Here is a 14962-nt window from a genome sequence, read left to right on the forward strand (position 1 = left end):
AGGAAAGGAAGATAGAGATGACATTCAAGAGTTTACAGCTGAGGAGCAGTGTGTTGTGGTAAAAAGTTGTTTGTTTGGGGTATACTGTTGGATTCTGTACATGCACATGTGTTTGCAACTGTGCTTTGGGGTTGACCTTGTTTTTTAGTTTTTTTTGTCAGCTGCCTGTATCAGGTGGCAGGAGTTGACAGTTGGGATTCCATGAAAGGTATAAATACAAGGCACAGTGAGCCAGAGAGGAGCAATCCCACTGTGTGGAACCACAACTCCTGGTGACAGAGGCTCCAAGCTGTGACTGACTCAAACATATACAGTACATGTAGTGTGTAAGGCCTGGCTTCAGGGTTTCCCTTGTGCTCCCATGCGGAGAGGGCCCCCGAGGGAGCTAACGCCAGCTGAGACTGAAAAACAAGGTAAGAGCCCAGCTGACACACATGCACACAGGCTCAGCTGTTTGTCTCAAAGGAGAGTTCAGCATGTGAAGCACACAGAGAGACAGGAATTGGAGGAGACTGACAGATTAATGCCTCCGAGGGTAATATCGTTGCGAGGACACTGAAAGATGGATAGACGGAAGATTCTACCGTGTGTGTCCTATAGGTGTGCCATGGTAAGACGTCACAGTTTCTAGGATTGTTTGCTTTATCGTCAGAGCTGGTAATGGACCCCAGAAAGGATGGGAGGCAGCAGTGTCATTGATCTTACTTGTCCTGTATCATAAGAGTACTTGGCTGTTGAAATATGACTTCTGAATTGAACAATGTTGTTTTTGGAAAAATTCTTTATGATGTGTATTCAATATGATGTTTTCTTGTTTTCTTCCCCCCCCCTGTTTGGTCAATATCTATGTATTATGAAATTATTTTGCTGTGTCTAAGATTTTTCCTCACATTCAAATTGCCAGTTTGAGGCTCCCAGGGCTCCACTTTTCTCTCCAGCCAAGAAAATGACTAATATAAATGATTGACAGCCCTGCAGGGATAAGGTTGCCCATTTAGCAAACTTGCTGTGTCAAAGGAAAAAAAAGTCACAATGTCTCCCTGAGTGATGGGTCTAAAGATGGAAGAAATGAAGATTTTGGTGTTGTATCGATCCCCCAGTGCTTGTCTCATGCATTTTACACAAGATCTAAATGCCACTTATGGTATAATACAGCAGTCTAGGTCAGGGCTCACTCTCCTCCGTTCAGTGGGATTTCAGGGTACATGGTGTATAAATCCAACAGGAATCAAGTAAAGCTTTTAGATTGTTTCATAAGCTCAACACTGAGAAGGGACTAGGTTCAAATTCTCAGGGATTTGAACCTTCAAATCTTTTCTTTGTATCCATTATCTTATGGACAGTTGAGGTTATTTTCATACTTTTTACAGTGCATCAAATGAAGCTTCTCTCCTCTCTTCTCCTCTCCAGGGGCTAAGCTCTAAGTGCCATCATGGCAGCAGAAAGCCTGGAAACAGATGGTCCCAGATCCTCCATGCCACCTGAGCTCCACCATCCCCACTCCAAGTTCTCTCAGTGGAAGTTTAAACTGTTTAGGGTGAAATCCATGGAGAAGGCCCCTCTTCCCAGCGAGACGCAGTCTGCGAAAGGATGCTCGTTAGGGATCTCACCTCCTGCAGCTCCAAATATAAAGTCAGATCATTGTATGGGTCCTGGGAGTGTTATGAAATTATGCCTTGGGGGAAAAGGAAAGGAAAATGTGGAGGGCCCTGGCAAGAGAGTAGATATAAAGCTGCAGGAAATGGAAATCCACATGAACCACCTCAGGTAATCAAATGTAACTATACTTAATGACAATATTCTATACATTTCTAACTATGAATTTAACTACATTGGTTTTCTTCTATGAAGGTGCTTGTGTCGCATCTGTGGAATGGTCCTGAGGAAAGTCAAAGGACCAGTGCACGATGTTCATGGAGATCTGGATGAGGCCAGCAAATGTGCCCTCCGTAAAATGGGCTGCAAGTTTACAACCTGGACAGAGGTCATCCTTAAAGTCTTCAAAGTGGACGTGAAAGAGGACACAGAATCTGTCCACCCTCTTTCTTTCTGCCATCGCTGCTGGATGGCTGCCATACGAGGAGGGGGGGTCTGCAGCTTCACCAGAACAAGAGTCCCTGAGTGGAAACCTCACTCTTCCTCCTGCCACCTTTGCTCCCCAAGGAAACCATCATTCCACAGGAGAGGGAGGAAGAGGAGGAAAGTAATTCCCAAAGCTCAGAGCTTGGCAAAGAGGACCAGGTGGGACCACGGAGACAGCATTGCTATTGGTGAGAAGAGGGCTCTGAGGCCGTACGGAGACCGTCATGGTCCTGCGCTCATGGCCAGGAGGAAACCCAGCATCCCGAGAGAGCAGTGGGTGAGGAACATCACACACTGCCAGAAAGAGCACCTAAGTACCAAGCTTATCTCTGAGAAGCTCCCAGTGGACTTCATCATTTCTTTCACCTGCATGGTGTGTGACCACCTGCTCTCTGATCCAGCTCAGTCCCCCTGTGGGCACCTCTTCTGCCGCAGCTGTATTATAAAATTCATCCACGTTCTGGGACCTCACTGCCCTGCCTGCAACATGCCCTGTGCCCCTGATGACCTCACCCCACCTGCCAAAACCTTCTTATCAGCCCTGTATTTCCTGCCCTTGCACTGCCCCAATGACGGCTGTGGAGTACAAGTAAGGCTAGACTCATTTAAGGCTCACTGTCTGAGCCACGAGTTGGAGGAAGACACCAGCCAACATTTATCACAACTCGACAACTACCTGCTAGCCAACAAAGGGGGAAGACCCCGCCAGCACTTGCTCTCGCTAACCCGTCGTGCACAGAAGCATCGGCTGAAGGATCTGAAGAACCAGGTGAAGGTGTTCTCGGACAAAGAGGAAGGTGGTGACCTGAAGTCTGTGTGTTTGACTTTGTTCCTGCTCGCACTGAGATCTGGGAATGAACATCGTCAGGCAGATGAACTAGAGGCCATGATGCAGGGTAAGAGGCTATTATAAACCTTTTGTTCAGTCAACACAGCCCTCTGTAGCCCAGAAACAGGGACACAAACAAAAAAAGTTATGATAGTGTTTGCTCATTAATATTTCCACCTACCTCTGAGGAATACAGTTATCTCATAAATAGCAATGGGTTGAAAAGTTCACTAGTGAGGAGAGAGAAGAAAGTTTTCTGTGATTTTGATTGAAAAGCATTTCATTATTGTCCATCTCTGTCTATTGAACCACCGCTGTTACACGCCCAACCCCTCCGTGATTCTCTCCCACTCTCACTCGTCTTGTCTGTCAGTCTCTCATTCTCACACTCCCTTTAATGCAGAATAACAACTCTTGTGAAGGGGCTGTTAGAATCAAAACAACATCAGCAGCTCTTGTATCTGCAAATTACACAGACAGCACCATCCTCCTCTCTGTGGAATAGAAGCCAGCTGGTGTCTGTTTTCATCTGCAGCCAATACATCACTTTTGCCAGCTTCACTGATTCACCCTCTGTCCCCTTATAACATTTGAAAATTAGGAAATATTGGATTTTGTAATCATGGGCTTGTGGGCTTTTGACAATGATACATTCACATATGGGTGTTAAATTTGCGATTCTTTCTGTCTTGTACTGGAAATTACTCCAAATGTGGGATATCAAATGAGGACATGTTAGATTCTGCAGTTCTTTTCAAAGCACTAGAAATGGGCTTCTGCAGTTTGGTGTTAAATAATTCTCTTCATGTACCAATCCCTTCCTCTTCCTTTCTTTTCATGTTTTTATTTTGCCTGTTTCTGTCCCTCTGAAACTTTCTCTCCTTTCATTTTCTCTCTGCAGGCAGAGGCTTTGGGTTGAATCCCGCTGTGTGCCTCGCCATTCGGGTCAACACTTTCCTGAGCTGCAGCCAGTATCACAAGATGTACCGGACTGTCAAAGCCACAAGTGGCCGCCAGATCTTTCAGCCACTGCACACCCTCCGAGCTGCAGAGAAGGAGCTTCTTCCCGGCTTTCACCAGTTTGAATGGCAGCCAGCTCTCAAGAATGTGTCTGCATCTTGCAGTGTTGGCATTATTAATGGGGTCTCTGGATGGGTTCCCTCGGTGGATGACGCCCCGGCTGACACCATGACTCGACGCTTTCGCTATGATGTGGCACTGGTGTCAGCATTAAAGGATCTGGAGGAGGACATCATGGAGGGGCTGAGAGAGAGCGGGATGGAAGACAGTGTTTGCACTTCAGGCTTCAGTGTCATGATCAAGGAGTGTTGTGATGGCATGGGTGATGTCAGCGAAAAGCACGGTGGAGGACCAGTTGTTCCTGAGAAGGCTGTACGTTTCTCTTTCACTGTTATGTCTGTGTCTGTCCTGGCGGAGGATTGTGAGGAGGAGGTTACCATTTTCACCGAGCCAAAGCCAAACTCAGAAATGTCCTGCAAGCCCCTTTGCCTCATGTTAGTGGATGAGTCAGACCATGAGACACTCACAGCTGTCCTGGGGCCTGTAGTTGCAGAGCGCAATGCAATGAAAGAGAGCAGGCTCATTCTATCCATTGGTGGCCTGCCTCGCTCTTTTCGCTTTCACTTCAGGGGCACGGGGTACGATGAGAAGATGGTGCGAGATTTGGAGGGTTTGGAGGCATCAGGGTCGTCATACATCTGCACTCTGTGTGACTCCAGTCGAGCAGACGCCTCTCAAAACATGGTGCTACACTCCATCACACGCAGTCATGAGGAGAACCTAGAACGTTATGAAATATGGAGAACCAATCCCTTCTCTGAGTCTGCAGATGAGCTGCGAGACCGGGTCAAAGGGGTCTCTACCAAGCCATTCATGGACACCCACCCCACAATGGATGCATTGCACTGCGATATTGGCAATGCCACTGAATTCTACAAAATCTTCCAGGACGAGATTGGAGAAGTGTACAAAAAGGTGAACCCCAGCCGGGAGGAACGCCGCAGCTGGAGGGCAGCCCTGGATAAACAGCTGAGGAAGAAGATGAAGCTTAAACCGGTAATGAGGATGAATGGGAACTATGCCCGCAGGCTAATGACCCTGGAGACTATGGAGGTGGTGTGTGAGCTGGTGCCCTCAGAGGAGAGAAGAGAGGCCCTGAGGGAGCTCATGAGGCTCTACATCCAGATGAAGCCTGTGTGGCGTGCCACCTGCCCAGCCAAGGAGTGCCCTGACCAGCTGTGCCGCTACAGTTTTAACTCCCAGCGCTTTGCCGACCTCCTCTCCTCTACCTTCAAATATAGGTACAATGGAAAGATAACCAATTACCTGCACAAGACCCTGGCCCATGTGCCTGAAATCATAGAGAGAGATGGATCCATTGGAGCCTGGGCCAGCGAGGGGAACGAGTCGGCAAACAAACTGTTCAGGCGTTTCCGGAAGATGAATGCACGTCAGTCAAAGGCCTTTGAGCTGGAGGACGTGCTGAAACATCACTGGCTCTACACGTCCAAGTACCTGCAAAAGTTTATGGAGGCCCACAAGGACTCTGCCAAAGCTTTCCAAGCTACCATTGACCCGGTAGAGCTACAGGATGACGAGGATATGTCTCTGGAAGTGACCGATTTTTGATTTTTTTTCTCAAGTATTAACATTTGATTGATCTTAAGAGCTGTATCTGCCAGTTGCCTCTATGTGTATGTATCTTACTCTTTGATGTCGAGAAATGAAAGGAGCCAGTCTCATTCCGGTTTGGGTAAGAGGCTAGACATATTTTCATGTAAAAAAAAAAAAAAAAAAAAAAAAAAAAGTACTTTGTTGTGATTCAAGTATCTGTATTAATTTATTGTTGTTGGAAATAACAAAAGATTTTCTTTAAAGAACCAAGTTTTTCACCTGAACAGACAAATTCTTTACTATTTTGAGCATCTACATTGTCTTTGAATTGCCTTGCTTTGTTAAGTTACAACACTGCAAAGATGGGACAGAAGAGAAATATACTGTAAGTTTCTTTGTCTTTTCTCTTTTTCCTAGTTCTTTTTTTTATCTTCACCATCTGTGAAATATGGTGCATTTTATTGTATTGCAAGAATATGACACATTTATGAATTTATATTGAGGGGATATTTATGGAAACAGATGAAAGCGCTGTAAGTCATGGAGCAAAATTGTGTTAAAAAGACCACATTTGTGGCCACTGTATTAATATATCATTTTAGCTGGAGAAAAATGCAATCACAGAGACCCAAATGTTCTTTGTTTCATGAGTGCCCTCTGAAAAAGATGACTTTAGTGCTTTATCGTGGGATCCCTGAGGGGCAAAATAGATGCCAGGTCACTTTGAACCAATTTTTATCTATTTTAGTTTTTTCACAGTGGAGGATAGATTATACTTATTTGAATTCTTCTTATAAAGCATATACTGACCTTTTTGTTGATATCATAAGAATACAGTATGGTCCATTACGTAGCCTAATACCCCATGGACTCTCTTGCAGGCAGAGATTTTTCTTGAGTTCTGTATATAACCTGGCTCTTTTTCACAGCTGATATTTCTTCACTGCCATGGTTGACAGAGAAGAGGGATGGGTGGTCGCCAGAAAGACCTGATGTAAACTGATTTGTTGGCAACTTTATTTGTTTGATTGATTGATTATATTGTCTTTTTCTGCCCTCACCATTTTGAATTGTGACAGGCAATTTAGTTTTCTTATTTGCTTGAATGTTTGATTTTGTTTTACTGTCATAAGTGTAACCAGATGACAGCTGTGAAATATTCACATTTCATTACATAGTTGTCACAGTCCCACAACAACACCATGTTTTAGAGTGCATTATATTGCAACTTGTCTCATATTTGTTTTTCCTGCAATGAATTGCATTTCCAAAGTAATGGATGATGGATGATTCACAAAATACCACTTGTTCACATTTCACAGTGTATTTCCTCATTTTGTGCTACCATACATACACTAAATATCCGCTAAACTGTTTACTGGGATTGCAGAGGACTTCCTCTGGTGATTTATTTTGCATGCAATTAAATATTACACTAAGGTTGTACTACCTTTTCACATTTTGTTTGTTTTCAAATACAACACTGCATTTAGATATTTCTATTTCTTAACCAGACAACATCTTTTGGAAAGTTACTTTTTATCTTTAACTTTGTACTTTTTTAATCTCTGTTTTCACGAAAGAATAAATAAAGACAAAATCAGACTCAACCTTCTAGTTTGTTTTTGTTAAACAATTGATGACTGATTTATTGTTTTGACATTATATCATCGCACATTTTCCTGTGTCCCTGGAAGACAGTTTTAAACTGCTTTATTTTACTGTAGTCCTAAAAACAACAAAATGTTAGATAATAAAAACACAAACTAGAAACACTGCAGAGAGACATGCTAAAATGTCGTCACAAAGATTATGAAAACCCCTAAAAAAGACACTGTTGACTTTTTAATGCTTTTTCTGAATGCAGATTTAACTGACTACATTTCTGTATAATGTGCATTATTTATCAATTTATTTTTTTATTTTTATTTTTTTTTTCCCGTAAAATGAATGTAGGTACATTTGGCCCCTCAAAGCCAGAGCTAGTGTTAATTATACCACTTTTTCACTGTGGCCCTCATTTGAAAACAAAATAACTTGCAACTGTTATAAAACTGATAAAACAGAAACACTGTTTGGCTAAACACATAAGAAATAAACAGGCCAAGATACAGAAGTTGAGTCTTTTTCGAGTTTATTGCCATCACAAATTTTAATGAGTAATTGTCAGTTTAATTACAGACAGAACCATATAAAGAAGATAGTGTTGGGAAATAAAACCTGTAGTACTTAAAAGAAACAAAATAACAACGACCTGTTTTACAGCTGATAAAAAACAAAACTGGAAACAATGCCCAGAGCCCTGCATTGTTTTGTCACACAATGTGAAATCCCAATAACAATATACAGCTGATAGTCATGAAATATAAGGTTCTTTCACAAAATGTTTCACATTGAATACAGATCAGCATTTTATGATCGGCCATTTATTCATTGAATATAAACATGAGATATACTAAACATTGTGAATGGTAAACATGGGTACACATCATCATGAGAGGGGAGTCAGTCAAAAAGCCTTTTGAAAAAGCTTTTTTTGGTGGGGGACATATTGATAATCAGAGGGGTTTTTCTGTCCTTAACTTTCATTGGGGTGCGCTTCAGGGGCACCATCTGTCGAGGTGGGGTCAACTCCTGGTAGGGTAAGCCTCCGTGGTCCAAGCAGAAGTACTTTTTGCTGCCCTGAGAGAGTCTGAACAGCAGAGTCTCAGACAGCTCCATGCACTGGGCATGGACCCAGTGTCCCTCTTCCCCTCTGGAGCAGAAGATCATGGCCGGCCGGTGGAGCTCAGTGGAGTAGAACGGCTCCCATGTGTTGGGGCAGACTTGACAGCCGAGGCGGCATTTGATCCAGTAGCCTGTTTGCGATTCATCCTCCTCATCATCTTCGTTGTAAGTATCCCCTTCTCCGTGACTGCTGTCCTCCAGCTCATGTGGCTCACGACCGAAGTAGAGCTCCTCAGAGTCCTCAAGGGGAGTCGAGTCGTCGTAATCTGTCGACTCCTGGCTGCAGCCCTGCGTTCCTCCTTCCTCTGTGCATTCGCCCTCCTGTTGGAAGCTCACTTGATAGAAATAATGCATATCCGGTTGGGACGGCCTTCCCTCGGTGGGTAAAGCTAGTAAGATGCTTCCCTCCCCAGTGCTGCCACCAAACCAAGTGCGACTATGGAGGATATCTGGGGTCCACTTGGGAGTCTCAAGGGGCTCAAAGTGGATCCCTTTTTCATCCAGACTTACTGTGGTGCACTCCAACCTCTTCTGAGAGTCGGATTGATATCCACCTAAGATAATGTATCTGTGAGCGGGGCCTGTGCGGGTGAGAATGACACTAGAGATAGATATGCCAGTTTCTAGGGTCTCACAGGAAAGTAAAGGGCTGCCCTGCAAAAGCTCAACTCGCAGGCGAAACAGTCGAGGTGGACGTGAGTCAGAGGTGAGTGAGTGACCTCCAATGAAGTAGACACACTCTTCTCTGGCAAGGGCTAAATGGAAAGACTGTCCGTCACTGAGCTCAGGTAAAGTGTGAGCAGATGAGCACCCAAACTCCAGGTCAAACAGGAACACCTGAGGAGGACAGTCCACTACACTGTTCCAGCTCTCTGTGGTCCGCTCTGCTGTAGGCATGTAGGACCTACCCCCAAACAGCACACAGGCTGTCTTCCCATGGCTCTGAACCATGCTCATCGTGTGGCCGTATCGGGCCCCTGGCACCTCTGCCACCAGTTCTTTCTCTTTGCAGCGCAGCATCAATTTACGATTGCAGCCACGACTATCCATGGTCAGCAGGTACAAGCCAGATGAGATCTCATTATTTGGGGTGCGGCCACCGTGGATGAGATAACTCTCTGGGAACCCGTCATACGGGTCGAGGCGGCAAACAGCCGGGCAACGTAATGGAGGGAGGTAGCACGAGTCATTGGAGAAGGAGATGGCCCTCAACTTCATCTCACCATGTTTGAATCGTACCCCAAACACTCCTGTCGGACATGAGCGCTTAGGCCAACCTTTCTGGCCGAACAGGAGAATTTCCCCATCTAGCTGCAGCAGAGAGCAGCCGGGCTGCAGAAGGGCTGCACAGTTCACTGGAGTTAATGGCTGCAGGGTCATTTTCCGGCAGGTGCCTGCGTCAAAACAGCGACAAAACACACAAACACAATGTATCAGTCAGCTGGTGTTTGTTTTCATTCATGCAGGGGTTCTACATTTTTACTTCCTGTTTTATACAATAACACATGGAAGAACAATGCATGCAATCATAACATGCACTTTAGATGCCAAAATGTCTTTCATCCTTGCTGCAAGTCACAATTAATTTGTATAATCATGAATGGTGGCGTATGTAACAGCTACCGACACCAACATTTTGATAATACTTATACACTACATGGTATAATAATGGAATAAAAATGATAATAATGGGTAAAGGATGCCATAAAATGAATACCAGTCACAAGCAGTTAAGCTACAATGCTGGCACACTTATCAAAACAAACTTACTATTACTATTATTGCATAATATGCTGTGCTGTCTGTATGCTGCTGCTGGTGGTTTGCAAAACAAAGTAACAATTTACAATGACACACAAAAGTGCAAAGAAAAAATCTAGACCTTAAACTGAAGCACAAGACAGGAGCATTTAAAGACTTTCTGGAGATGATTTTATAGGAATGTTTATCCTTCAATAATTGTCTTTTTTTTAAAGTCTTTAACGGCAATATGAGTATGACTTCACATGCAAGCTCAGACTCACAAAGTCACAGCATTACAATTGTTAATTCTTCCTTAAAAACAGTGCAATAACTTTTAGTTTGCTTACCTTGCAGCCAGTGGCAGGATGCAGTGCTTGAGCTCACTTTCGAGTGAATCTTACACAATGTAGCTTAAGGGGTGTTTATGTGGCTGAACTTTGACAAAGGCAGACGGTGGTGGAGTCTGTGAAGCTTCGTTGACTCACAAACACTTGCAGATCTTGAGGTTAACAGTCTGTGACTGCTGTTCACTGGCAGGTGTGCTGTCTGAATGTGTTTACTGAGTCACTTCAATCATATCAGTGGATATCAGTTATATTAAAGAAGATACAACTGGCTATTGAGAGACTCTTGTCTGTTGAGAAATCCTTCAATACCTTTATAATACCTTTACAAAATTCTTAACTGTCTTCATACGTTTGTGTTGTTGATTTTTTACAACTTTCTTTGAGGAGATGTTTACGCTAAATAAATAAACTGTGTTACACACATACAAAAATTGCTTAAATTACAGAAGCAAGATAAATTATTAAACAAGGATGGGAAACATTACCTATAATGTGGGGGACATGCATGTTGATAAAATTACAGTCTCTTCTCCACCAGAAAAAGAACAGGACACACTTTTGATATGATTTTTGAATGCCAGAGGGTTGGAAGCAGACAGACATTAACAATACATAGAAATCCAGTGTGTGTGTGTTTGCAATATATGTTCCTCAACATCTATGACACAAAACTCAAAATAACACAGTCTGAAAGAATACCTCTATTCAACCATCTTATATTAATTACTATATTAACTGAGGCTGATGCAAACAACCATTTTATGATATTTAGACAAGCTAAGGGTTCATTAGTATGCTTCCAACTTTAACGAGGAAATTAACAAGGAAATTTGGAAATTCCTTAACATCTTGTACTTGATTTATTGTGATTTTTTTTTGGTTTTTATTCTCCACAATGCCAAACTGTTTACTAATGGTTGAAACTTAAGATAATGAACTTATGATTGAAATGATAGTTTATTCACCAAGGCTAGGACTCCTAATTCACACATTATTTTTGAAGCCTATGACCGGACCTACTCAAACTGTTTCCTTGTTTTCATTAATTATGGAGCAGTTTAAAGCAAAAACAAAAGAGTATGTTGACAGCAACCACTTCAAACATTAAAACAGAATGTACTCGAACACTATTAAAAAATAGCCTGTCCTTTCATTATGTCTGTTTTATATTCAGTATTTTTTGCTTTCCACTTACACAATTACAGCTTTGTTTTTGCATCTGATGTGTCTCCTCATTTGACTCCTCATTTTCCTCATTGTTTTACTTATTTTTGGCACCAGAAATGATCAGAACTTGTAAATACCGACAGACTACTACTGGCTTCCCAAACTCCTAAACCATGAGCTTATTTATTTCAGTCAACTTTTTGACATTCACTGCTGAATGACATGCTGGGAGTATGAGTCATTAATTCACACAGTACACCCAATCCGAATGTATTATCCTGCTCTGACACTGTTTCATGAAGGGAAGGTAGAGGAAAAGAGAAACAAAACATCATTCCTTAACAATGATGAATATTCTGAAATTCCTTTGCATACGCCTCCGATTTAAAGATTTGACCTACTGTAGGTAAAAGCAGATCCCCTATGTATGAGTGACAAACACATGCCTAAACACCGAGAGAAAAATCGAGCTGGAAGCAGATGTCTACCCACTCATTAGCATAATGTTTTTGTGTACCGAGTGGCTGAGAGAAAACTTGAGGAGTGTGCAAAAACAAAAGCAGAAACCACAAGTGCCTGGAAGACCGTTACAGTCTGAGAACACAAAACAGCAGAGCACCTGCGTGTCTAAGCTGATGCTTACAGGGCTGAGTGGTAGAAGATCTACTCCTTTTAGAAGACACGTCTGTCAGTGGGAAATGATGGACATTTTTTTCGTCTTTATATTTTTGGAAAACTGCTCAATCTGTATAAATTCAGCCTCGGAAAAATAAACCTTTTTAGTCACCTGAAGGCATGCACACAAAACAGTGTTGAAAAGTCTGCCTGCCATGCAGCCACAGCTGTGATGGTGCACAGAGTGTGTAGGAGGCACAGTAGTGTGTGGCATACCCCAGGCCATGCAAGGATTTCTGCATAATTGATAGAACAAAGTAATTAGAATCTGCAGCAGCACCTGTTTCTGTCCCATGTAATGTATCACCACCTGACTGTTGCTACCCTGAAGTGCGGGTTTGACGGATGATGCCGTGACAGCTCTGATGTTCTGACGATCACTGTGCAGTGGTGTTTATCACTATTTAATGTTACAGTAATTGCTCCCCTTGTGGTGATTGGTACTTCCACCTCACTCTGCTGCAGTATGCTGGTCATCATTTTGTGATAAAGGGACCTCTAATACCACAGGTCAGTTTTGACACAACTGTTTTAAATTCCAACACTGTCAACCCAAAAATCATGTTCACATACTTCTAATTTGCATAACAATTTCATTTTGTAGGAAGCCTAATGCCACCAATTTAATGCCACCATAACAAGGTAAATTATTTATTGAGCGTGTCTACACACGATTCACTGTCACTGAATGTAAAGTGCAGCAAAATATTCACTGCTATTTGCTGGTAGCAACTTGAATCTATCATAACTGATGTTTTGTTGTGTTCATTGGATTCAAAGCTCTTGATTAGGTTTACAGGAAGTCATTTCATATGTTAAACCTGTACTCATCATACTTGTATTACTGATGGAACAAAATGACGACTGAATTGTGAAAAAAGTTACAAATACACCGGTAATTATAACCTGACTCTTGCTTCTAGCTTATATATATTCTCCATAAAAAACAATAATGTTTCAATATTGTGTTGCCAGCTTGTTGTACTACCCACGCCTGGTGTTAACCGACCCAAATTTACAGTGTGAATTTATGGGTCTGGAACGAGCGGTGACTCAATCTGATTGGAAACCCAATCAAGCTGAGCCCGCCCACCTATAGCGGAAACCTGACTGCACCACAGGCAGGCATTTCAATCAAACAGACACCCCCCAAAACAGAAATTTTGAGGCCTAATTTTTAACTGATGACTGGATTACTTTCAGATAGACCGCCAGACAATAAAGAAGTAGGGGCTTTAGCTAGCAAAATCAAAATAACTTGACAAAAACAAAATATTGGCTTCCTATTTCATGAGAGAAGCTGAATGAAAGTCTATAGAGCCGGAGGGTTTTTGGCGCAAACCCCTCGCGGCCCTCGCTGGTATTGCATATTAAGGCTCTTCTGCATTGGCCCTATTGTTTGTCAAAATTCAAATCTGATTTAAAGCAAAAGCCTAATAAGTGTTTTTGCAATTTGCAGTAAATTTGATGTGTGGGAAATGGGACACAACCCCCTGCTTCTGGTGTCAAAGTAAGCCCACAATTAACCCTCATCCTATTACTTTTGTCTGATTCCCGGACTGGAAATAGTGCTGCGAGTTAATGCAATCCAGGTAGCATTCCTCAGACACAAATTTGACAAACCAAATTCCTGAATTACACAGTGATAATTTTGTTGCATCCACAGTGTCCAATTCAAGCTTGATGTTCCCTTGCTCCAAATCCCTCTACTTCTTTAAATTTTGTATTGTTATTCTTGGATTCCTCAGTCCACCAAATGTGCTTCTCTTCTCCTCTCTTTCTGTGTAGGTGAGCAGTGAAGTTGAGCCGCCTTGCTACATGAGGATGCCAAGGGGTTCATAATGCCTTGGCAACACCAGATGCTGTTGGAAACCCCGGAGTCGTTCTGCAGCCCCGCCGAGCTCTTCTAGGTCTGCTTCATTTAGCTGTTCATGGGACGTGACTGTTATATGTTGGACAAGCAACTGAAAGCCATGTTTTGAGTTGATAAGCTTGGACCTGTCCTCACCCTGCCTCTTCCTTCTCCCAGTAGGTAATGCGATAAGTAGACACATGACTGCGGCCCTACAACTTAACTTGTTCCCAGAGATGGAGGGATCAAGAGACGGAGGGAGAGCAGAGTGGTCAGAGCTGAGAGGGAGCGAGATGTGACAGTAACATGATAGCTGTGTGGCTGGATCTCTCCTTTGAATCAGGTTGAGGTCAGTGCTTTGGTGGCTCCTCTGCTGCACCCTTGAAGCTTGATGGATTGAAGCTTTGAGTAAGAAAACCTCTATAACAGTTTTAAATCACACAGAAGCCCCTCACTGAATAACACCTCCTCTCCTTCAGCCGACTCACTTCTTTCCTCCTTTATCTCTGTCTGTCTCCTCCGGTTTATCTCTGCAGTCCTTCCTATTGCAGTGAGTCTCGATTTTCTTTAAGCAAATGGCCAGACTGTTTCAGCGCGGGGGAGTTTACTTCAGATGTGTACACTGAAGCATGAAGAGGACTTCAGGCAATGCCAACTATTGATTTTACCATGATTCTGATTAGAGGGCTCCCTGTTGCAATCGATATTATACATCAGTGAACTGCACAGTAAAACTGATGGCCCCAGATAGGATCCCATATTTGGTTTCCAATTAATTAATCTGTTGATTATTTTTAAGATTAAAAGGCAGTTGAGTGAGCACAAGATTCCTTTTGCATAAAAAACTGTTCAGCATGAGAGGCTGTCGGCTGTCCAAACACATCGGACACCTCATGTAACAACTAC

General features: G+C 42.9%; 2 protein-coding genes across 2 annotated transcripts; one reads left to right on the forward strand and one right to left on the reverse strand.

The window, feature by feature from the left end:
• Nucleotides 1–361: 361 nt before the first annotated feature.
• On the forward strand, nucleotides 362–5560 carry rag1 (recombination activating 1). Its single transcript, XM_069162780.1, has 4 exons — nucleotides 362–413; nucleotides 1419–1767; nucleotides 1852–2978; nucleotides 3813–5560. The coding sequence occupies exons 1-4, from the start codon at nucleotides 362–364 to the stop codon at nucleotides 5558–5560; spliced, it is 3276 nt and encodes a 1091-aa protein (XP_069018881.1).
• A 2490-nt stretch (nucleotides 5561–8050) lies between these two features.
• On the reverse strand, nucleotides 8051–9652 carry rag2 (recombination activating gene 2). The gene has a single exon (XM_069162887.1). The coding sequence runs from the start codon at nucleotides 9650–9652 to the stop codon at nucleotides 8051–8053; it is 1602 nt and encodes a 533-aa protein (XP_069018988.1).
• Between the last annotated feature and the right edge of the window lie 5310 nt (nucleotides 9653–14962).

Source organism: Embiotoca jacksoni, unplaced genomic scaffold (assembly GCF_022577435.1).
Source record: "Embiotoca jacksoni isolate LCO1_2020_lvr unplaced genomic scaffold, fEmbJac1.0.p SCAF_3, whole genome shotgun sequence".
Lineage (NCBI taxonomy): Eukaryota > Metazoa > Chordata > Actinopteri > Embiotocidae > Embiotoca > Embiotoca jacksoni.

Bases quoted from the DNA above. Each gene is read 5' to 3' on its own strand.
- rag2 (XM_069162887.1), bottom strand. From the start codon at position 9,652: ATGACCCTGCAGCCATTAACTCCAGTGAACTGTGCAGCCCTTCTGCAG.
- rag1 (XM_069162780.1), top strand. From the start codon at position 362: ATGCGGAGAGGGCCCCCGAGGGAGCTAACGCCAGCTGAGACTGAAAAA. The intron at 414-1,418 runs GTAAGAGCCCAG...CCAGGGGCTAAG, and splicing joins AGCTGAGACTGAAAAACAAG to CTCTAAGTGCCATCATGGCA. The intron at 1,768-1,851 runs GTAATCAAATGT...TCTTCTATGAAG, and splicing joins ATCCACATGAACCACCTCAG to GTGCTTGTGTCGCATCTGTG.